This window comes from Sorex araneus, chromosome 8 (genome assembly GCF_027595985.1).
Source record: "Sorex araneus isolate mSorAra2 chromosome 8, mSorAra2.pri, whole genome shotgun sequence".
Taxonomy (NCBI): Eukaryota; Metazoa; Chordata; class Mammalia; order Eulipotyphla; family Soricidae; genus Sorex; species Sorex araneus.
In genome coordinates this window covers 12,003,204-12,012,343 of record NC_073309.1, presented here as the reverse complement: position 1 = coordinate 12,012,343, position 9,140 = coordinate 12,003,204, and the positions used below count along the sequence as shown (strand labels likewise).

Here is a 9,140-nt window from a genome sequence, read left to right as displayed (position 1 = left end):
AGCCCCCCCAGTCTGTGCAGTGACCCTTCCCCCGAGAGACCGGGCGGCGGAAGCCTTCTCGTGCCGCGGGCCCGAGCACGCCCGCTCGGCCCGCGTTTCCCGAGCCTGGCAGGGAGATGGGAGAGAGGCGAGGCCGGCTGATCCCGACCCTCCGCGAACGGCGGCGGGGGTCGTTGGCTTGCCCCCCCCGCCCCGTCGGCCGTCAGTCCCCGGGTCACTCCCCGAGTGCGGGGTTTGCTGACTTGGCGTGCCGTCGAGGGCCCGGGGTGCTTGCCAGAATGCAGGTTCCTAGCGCCACCGCTCGTCCCCAAGAGATCGGTGCTCCCTCGGAGTTCCAGAAAGGGTCCCCCATATCCTGCATTAAAAAAAAAAAAATGATAATGATGGTGGCAAAACCACTTTGCAGGTGGTGTTGGTGCAGGAACGGTACAGACCTGACGTCCATGTAGGAACATTTTGGCTGTCAGCCTTCCTTGCCTCGTGGGGGTGCCGCCGACTGCCTTCCCTGCACCCTCCCCACCCTTTCTTACACGAAGTAGGAATAGGCCTGGAAAGCAGATGGTCCTGGTTCAGAAAGTCAGTTTGGGTTCAGCATTTTGCTGTTAGATCTTGATGTAACAGGGTCTGGAGTCTCCTGTTACTTGGCCCACTTTCTTTAGGTAGTGCTCGAGGTTGTTAGGGGTCTTCCTCTTTCTTTTAAATATTTTGGCTGAACCATCCAGAACATTAGGAGATGGATGATTCGCATCTGGGGCATGGCAGCCTCATTAGATAATTAGAAACGAGATATAATTGGAATCTCCCATCTAGATCAATGAGAAGAAATACAACTGCCGGGCCAGAGAGATAGTACAGAGGGTAGAGCTGATGCGGGTTCGATCCTTGGCATCCCATGTGGTCCCCACCATCCCATATGAGCACCACCAGAACTGATTCCTGAGTGCAGGAGTTATCCCTGAGTGTTGCGGGCTGTGGACCAAAAACCTCAAAGGGGGAGGGGGGGAAGAAGTAGGGCTTGCAACACTGTAGCTTAACATTTAATATGATGATTTTTTTTTCTCCCCATCAGGAATGGGTGAATTTAAGGTCCATCGAGTGCGCTTCTTTAATTACGTTCCATCAGGAATCCGCTGTGTGGCTTACAATAATCAGTCAAACAGATTGGCTGTTTCTCGAACAGATGGCACAGTAGAAATTTATAACTTGTCAGCAAACTACTTTCAGGAGAAAGTAAGTCATTTGGGAGCCTGCTTTGGTTTTTCTCATGTTGAGTTTCTTAAGTTCCATTCTGAAAAACTGCTCTTTATCAAAGAAGTTTATTTTCAGTGACCCCCGTGTTTTATCAGTAAATGGATTGCATTGTGTGGCATGAAAAGCATGCTGTGTAGGTGCTTGTTGCATCCCATGCTTTTCCTTGTCATTTATGACAGTTGGATAGTTTATGTATGTGTTCAGTGTCTCCCTCACTGAATTTCAGATTGTCCCCAAACACATCAGTGACATAGGTGTATTCCCAGCATTTAATTAGTGACCCATAGAAAGCCTCTGCTGAGTTAGTATTTGTTGACTAAGGTTGCCATTCCTTGGGGCCTGAAAGATAGTACAGTGGGTAGAACACTTGCCTTAAATGTGGCCAAACCAGGTTTGATTTCCTGCATCCCATACAGTTCCCTAACACTTCCCAGGAGTAATTCCTGATCACAGATCCAGGAATAACCCCTGAGCATCACCAGCTGTGGCCCCAAAACAAAATAAGGTAGTCATTCCACCTAGTAACCCTTATTTTCTCCTCTTATTGTTCCTGTTTCTTCAGCAAATAATTCAGTCTGATCTATTTTCTCCCTTCCATGCTCTCTAAGATTGTTGGACCCTTTCACAATCAGCAGAACAAAGTTGTATTTGTTGGAGTGGGGGGTCATCTTCATGTCATTGACTTTCCACATTCACAAGCAAAGTATGCATTTCAGCCTTTTGAGCTGTCTGTCCCCTGAAGACATTGTGAATGCTACGAAAGTACTGAGATGTCGGAGTCTTAACACCTGGAGTGAGCTTCCCGATTTTTGATACTGTTGACCCAAGGAGCAGCATATATTTAAAATACACACATGGACAGTTTTGGACATATGTATACAGCTTTGAAACCATCCGGTCAAAAGAGTTGCATTGAATTTTTGGGGGAGGGATTACTGTTGTGGGGTCACCCTGGCAGGGATGGAAAGCAGTGCCAGGACTCAAACCGAGGCTTATGCTCTGCCTCTCTTTCTGGCCCAGCTCTAATTTTGTTTAATTGAATATGTCAAACACAATTAGTTAAGAGCTTTATTCTACTGGAAAGGTTTTTCAGAACCAGTAAAAGCAAAAGAAAACCGATGGCATAGGGGCTGGAGAGTGAGCTTCGACTCAGGTGCATGCTTTGCTTACAGGATTGATCCCTGATCCCCTGTGAGTTGCCAGCAGCAGCCCCTGAAAACTCAGAGGGGAATAGACCCTGAGCATCACTAGGCGTGACCCCCAGACAACAATTGCATAATATCTAAAATTGGAACCTGCACAAAGTGAAAATGTCAGTAGACATTACCTGATTAGGCTCAAACCCCATAGCAATTATTTCTGGGGAAGAATTGTCATTGTCACCATGTTGCGCCTTACCGGTCAGTGCAGGTAGCTAATGAATTTATGGTCAGTTGCAAAGTTTTGGTGTTCCATAGTTTTTCCCAGGTCATGAATCTCGGGCCACGGAAGCTTTGTGCTGGGCAAAAGGACAGCGGCTATTCAGTGCTGGACTCAATGGAGAGATTATTGAGTATGACCTGCAGGCATTAGACATCAAGTACGCCTTGGATGCCTTTGGAGGACCCATTTGGAGCATGGCTGCCAGCCCCAGTGGCTCTGAACTCCTGGTCAGTGATGAGCTGTTGGTAATACAAACCGCAGTGTCCCTGGTGTCCACCCCAACTCTCTTCTTTACTGTCCTGGGTATGATATTGGGAGCTCAGAATCCTTGTCCACTGTATTGTTTCTCCTTTGACCCTGCTTTATTCACTTATGAAAAGACAAAGTTCAGCTTGGTATTTCCCAGGGTGTTTTCTTTGGAATTGGAAGTTGTAGAGACTATTTTGGTGCTATTGGACATTGTGTTTATAATTTTTTTTTTTTTTAATTTTGGAATGGCATGTTAAATCCCTCTGTCAGGTCCCAGTACACACATGCAGAATAAGAGTTCTTAGAGGTTCTTCCCTCAGGCCAAGATAGTGTGGAATTGTGTTTCACTGGTGTCTCTACTTTTTTTTTTTTTTTTTTTTGATAGGAGGTGTAGGAGGTCATACCTGAAAGTGGTATGAGGTGACTTGAGTCAATCCAGGTGGTACTTGAGGTTGAACCCAGGACTCTGTCATGCAAAGCATGAATTCTAACTCTCAACAGTGTTTATTAAAAAATAGTTTGAGGGGCTGGAGCAATAGCACAGCGGGTAGGGCGTTTGCCTTGCACGCGGCCGACCCGGGTTCGAATCCCAGCATCCCATATGGTCCCCGAGCACCGCCAGGAGTAATTCCTGAGTGCATGAGCCAGGAGTAATCCCTGTGCATCGCCGGGTATGACCCAAAAACAAAACAACAAAAAAAATAGTTTGAGGGGCTGGAGTGATAGCACAGCAGGTAGGGTGGTTTCCTTGCACGAGGCCGACTCAGATTCTATTTCCAGCATCCCATATGGTCCCCTGAGCACCGCCAGGAGTAATTCCTGAGTGCAGAGCCAGGAGCAACCCCTGAGCATCGCTGAGTGTGACCCAAAAAGCAAAAAAAAAAAGTTTTAGGCCTGGTAAGACGGCTTAACAGGTTAAGTATATGCTTTGCATGTAGGAGACCTGGGTTCAGTCTCTGGCAGTGCATGGTCTGAGCACCACCAGGGAGGACCCCCAGCACTGAGCCCCGAACACCACCAGGTGTGGTCCAGAAACAAGCCAGAGAAATTTGATCATTGACTCCTTTTTGCCTCTTGTAACCGTTAGAATTGGTGCGTCCAGACAGTTGATTTGCTGTAATTCTTTTTTTGATTTGTACTGTTTGCAATATCTTGACATGTTCTATTTAGATTATTAAGCTAATAGATCTTTTACTTCAATGTGAGTCTCTAATAGATTGTTTTTTTAATCTTTTTTCCCTTGATAGGTTGGCTGTGAAGATGGATCTGTGAAATTATTTCAAATCACTCCTGATAAAATCCAGTTTGAAAGAAATTTTGATCGGCAGAAAAGTAAGAGTCATTTTTGGTGGGACAGTGAATAACCTTTAACAAGACATTGTGTTTGTCGTTGGAGACAGGATATTTGCTCATGAGGCCAGGTAATTTTATCTTGAGTGCCAGGTATATGCTAGACACATCCGTACAAGGAAAGCTAGCTTGAGCCTTCTCATTTATGTAGCCTGATGGTGATTTCCTGTTAGGCTGTAACATGGAAAACTACAAGTTTCAAACAGGAAAGCTCGTGTTCCTGTGTAAAGCAATTTGTTCCCACTTTTTTGCTTTGTTGTTAAGTTTGAGCAATTGCATAAAGTCACAAAAGTTGGATCCAGTTGGAAGGAGCTGGAGAGATAGTATAATGCTTGCCTTGTATGCAGCCAACACTGGTTTGATCCTTGACACCCTGTATGGTCCCTTGAGGGCTGAGCCAGGAGTAAGCCATGAGCACCACCAGTTATGGCTGAAAATAAATTGGAATTTTTCTTCTTTAGAAGCTCTGGTTCTTAATCTCCTGGTGCATTCAGATTGAATGGCAGTTGCTATAAAGACATAACAAAGTTTCTGTTACAGAACAAAAGAATCCACATACGATATTTTGACTGTGCTTTTATAACACGAAAGCAGACCCTGGGTACTCAGTGATGTACTCAGTGATGGCGTACATGAGCTAGCAATAGGCCAGCTGGATGAGGTCCTACGGTCAGTGCCCAGCACCCACACAATACAGAAACATAGGGACAGTCACAATTATGTTGGGTAAATAAAAGAAAGCCCGAGCTAGCTAGGGATTGCTTCTAGCATATACCTTGAGTTTGTCTGGTAGAAAGTAATACTAATTGTCTTAAGTATTTTCTTTCTTTGTTAGCTCATATATGTAAAGCAAGTTTTACTGAGCTACATCCCTGACCCCTGGTCCTTATTAAGTCTAGTCTTAATTTTGGAAGAGTGTCCCCCCCCCCTTCAACTAGGTTGCATAAACAACTAGGTTGTTTAAATTTTCATAAATTTGCCAAGTAGCACTGTAGCACTGTCTCCCCTTGTTCATCAATTTGCTCAAGCAGACACCAGTAACATCTTCACTGTGAGACTTGTTACTGTTTTTGGCATATCAAATACATCTCGGGTCGCTTGCCAGGCTCTGCCATGCGGGCGGGATACTCTCGGTAGCTTGCCGGGCTCTCTGAGAGGGACGGAGGAATCGAGCCCAGGTTGGCCACATGCGAGGCAGACGCCCTGTCTGCTGTGCTGTCACTCTAGTCAAGTATAAAAAAAAAATTTGCCAAGTATAAAAAGAAAGACTAGGGGGCCAGGGAGATAGTATAGTTGGTAGGGCATTTTTACCTCACTCTTAGCCAACCCAGGTTCGATCCCAATCATCCCGTATGGTCCCCTGAGCACTGCCAGGATTAATTACTGAGCATAGAGCCTGAGCACCATTGGGTGTGGCCCAAAAACAAAAGAAAAATTAGATATCTCAATATTCTGTAGACATTTTTTTCTATGCTTTTGGTATATTCATTTCAGCAAATGCACACAACTGTTTGTGCTTGTTTTTCATATGTTATGTCACAGACATCTTTCCTTGCCGTTTACACCAGACATCCTTTCATGCATGGTGTTCTGTAATTTAACCAAATTCCTGTTGGTGAGTATTGGTTGCTTTTTTTCAACCACTACAATTTATGCTACAATAAACATTCTGTTTTTCTTTTCTGTTGTTGTTTTGGTCTTTTTGCTTTGGGCCAATCTCAGTAGGGCTCAAGACTTACTTCTGGCTCTGAACTCAGGAATTACTCCTGGTAGTGTTCAGGGACCACATGGGGTGCTGGGGATCAAACCCTAGTTTGCTTAGTGCAAGGCAAATGCCCTGCCCACTATGCAGTCTCTCCAGCCCCCTCTGTTTTTCTTTGTGTGTGTGTTTTTTTTCCCATTCCTGGCAGTGCCCAGGAACTACTCCCTGCTCAGTGCTTGGGGAACTAGGTCAGGCCACGGATTGTACCCTGAACTTCTGCATATGAAGAATGTGCTCCAGCCCTTGAGCAGTTCCTGGGCCACAGTGAACATTCTTAGCTAACTAATTTTGGGCATTTATGCTAGTATTTCTCTTTGATTAATTTCCTGGCAAGCTACCCGTGGCGTATTTGATATGCCAAAAGCAATAACAAGTTTACCAATGGAGACGTTACTGGTGCCCGCTTGAGCAAATCAATGAACAACGGGACGACAGTGCTACACTGCAGTGTTTACTGGGCCAGATGTGCATGTTTAAGTTTTACTAAGTTACTACCAGATCACCCTCAAAAGGTTGTGCTTGTTTGTGCTCCCATCAACCATTTATGCATTATGGAAGTAAGTATTAGATATTTCATTGTGAGATCCCAGGGGAAATTGCTTCTCCTCTGTGTAAAGCAGTTCTTCACACAGAGTGCGGGAGGTGAGAGCCGCGCTGCTCTGTAGATAATGTGCACGGAGAACTCAGTTACCCTTTGCTGTATATTTATGTGCATGTCACTTTCTTTTTTGTTGTACAACTCCCAAAGGTCGCATCCTGAGTCTCAGCTGGCATCCCTCTGCTACCCACATTGCAGCTGGCTCCATAGACTACATTAGTGTGTTTGATGTCAAATCAGGTGACTGTTTTTCTCAGTTCATTTGGGGTGTGGGTCTCATTTGTCAGCTTCACATTTCTGGGTTTCCAACAGCTTGAGCCCCCGTCATGCTTTCAGTGACCTGTAGGGCCCGGCTTCTCATTGACTTTATGAAACACACTCCTTTCTTTGATTGTTACTGACGCTTGTCGGAGAATCTTGATGTTTTTTTTAAGGCGGTACAGTGTCTTTCTTCATAACAAGAATTCACAGAACATTGTATCATCATCCGGTAAGACGTTTGCTGTCAACAGCATACCCGCTTACGTGGGTTCTCTGCTCACAGGAGACGCCTGTCTTAGGAACGTAAGCTCCTGCTAGCGTGGCTGCAAGGCCCGAGGCCCGAAGAGTAGAGGCCACGTGCGTTCTCTGTTCTTGGCCGCAGACTCGCTCACTGAGTGCGGCGGGAATGAGATTGACTTTGGCTTGGGCAGTGGGTGTGTCTGCTCTTGTGTGAGACGGGAGAGGTAACAGTCCCAGCGTCTCCTCCCTCGATGCTGAAGTGACTTTCTTTTTTAATTGTTATTACTTACATGTGTATGTGATTTAGAGGTCCGTATCGTTAATATTTCAGAGCATCCCTGAGGCTAATAAAGAAGCGGGCATCCCTCGTGCTCCTCAAAGGCACGGGCCTTCAAATCTTGTTGATACATTGATATTCCTCGTGATGTGGTCCAGCTCCAACTTCGGATCCCATTTGTCTTCTCAGTTGGAAACCATTGCCGGCTTCCACTATTAATCCTCTTTCTTAGGCACCCACTCTTCTTCCGAACCTCCGGGGTGGCTGTTTCACAAGTTTGTTCCCTTCAATAGCAATGATAGAAATATTTCCCTACTAAATTACATTTGCTTTCACATAGGTTTTTTGTTAGGGTTTTCTCTGTGGTTGTTTTCTTATTGATTCATCCCCAATTTTTACATTGTTGACATTCGATTCAGATGCATCTGATTTTCTAAATCTTTTCTCTTTCTTGAAGGAATCTGCTCCGGCGCCTTCTGCCCTGCATCCCGGCCCTGGGAATGCTGGACTCTTGGCTGCTGGATGTCCCGGGGATCTTGTGCTCCCTTACACGGACTCTCATTTCCATGTCACTTTCCTGGTTTATCTAGGCTTGGTGGATCGTGACGATGAGTTCGTGAGGAAGAACTCTAGGCTGGAAATTCTCTTCCCTGAGAATGTGGGCGCCACGGATGGCCCCTGTAGTGTCTCTCCTCTCCTGTTTCGTTGTGGCTCTGTGCTGCCCTGTGTGGGGCTTCTGTGTGGCGCCACAGGTGCTCGTGTTCCTGCAAGTGTTCAGGGTCTTCCTTTGTTTCTCTTCTGAAACTCAGCAGTTCCATCTCTTGCTGTATAGTTGTCAAGATCAATGGTTTTATATGCTTAGTAGGCTCTTAGTTCCCCCCCAAGCCACCCAAGACATGTTTTCAAAACTTTAGATGAGGGGCTGGGGAGAGACTGCAGCGTGGAAGGTGCTTGCCTTGTTTGCGGCCAACCCAGGTTTGATCCCCAGCATCCCACATGGTCCCCTGAGCACAGAGCCAGGAGTAAGCCCTGAGCATCGTTGGGTGTGACCCCCAAACAAACAGAAACCCAAATCATCTTAGATGAGTTTCTCTGTTTTCTCTTAAATACTGACTTATTTTCCCCCTCCGTAGTGTTTGTATTTTTGACTTTTTGGGGTAGCGGGCGCTCCGGGCAGCTCTCCTGCGCTCCCGCTGCTGAGCCACTTCCCTGCCCCGTCTGGCTTCCTTTCCGAAGACACGTGCTTACCTCCGTCCCGGGTTTGGCCCCTGGGGGACAGGCTCTCCTCCACACGTGTCTGGAGATAGGCTCTACTCCATTCATTCATCTTTTCGTCCCTTCCCCCCATCCCCAACCTTTTCATTTTTGCTGATTTCAGAGTTCCCGTTTCTCCTCACCCCCTACCCCCACCATTTTCTGGAGTGTTCTATTTTACAGCATTCTCTTTTTGTTCGATGACATTCTCTTTTCTCTAAGGCTGTTCATGATAGCATTTGCCAAGTGTTCATCTCCTGCCTCTTGCTCCCTTTTTCTTCTTATTTCTGCTGGTCAGTCTGGCCTCTCTCTGTAGGACAGGCTTGCCCTCGCATCCTGGTGACCTCCTTCTCGAGCGTCTTCCCCAGGCCTCTCTGGAGAGTGCTCTGTCTGGACTGGGAGGGCAGGCTCTTCCAACTCGGACTCATGAGTCTCAGAAGCGTTCTTTACTTTTCCTGTCCAGTGATAAGCAGCTG

At 46.4% G+C, this 9,140-nt stretch overlaps 1 protein-coding gene across 2 annotated transcripts in view; it reads left to right on the top strand.

The window, feature by feature from the left end:
* The window catches only part of UTP4 (UTP4 small subunit processome component), a 30,594-nt gene that overhangs the window by 206 nt on the left and 21,248 nt on the right, over nucleotides 1–9,140 (top strand). Inside the window, exons 2-5 of one of the 2 annotated variants that reach the window (XM_055145698.1) lie at nucleotides 1,070–1,230; nucleotides 2,709–2,900; nucleotides 4,170–4,254; nucleotides 6,783–6,872. In XM_055145698.1, coding sequence (XP_055001673.1) covers nucleotides 1,072–1,230; nucleotides 2,709–2,900; nucleotides 4,170–4,254; nucleotides 6,783–6,872 — 526 coding nt within the window. In that variant the 5' untranslated portion in view covers nucleotides 1,070–1,071. The remainder of the gene's footprint in view (nucleotides 1–1,069; nucleotides 1,231–2,708; nucleotides 2,901–4,169; nucleotides 4,255–6,782; nucleotides 6,873–9,140) is intronic. The other variant, XM_055145699.1, reaches the window with a different exon arrangement.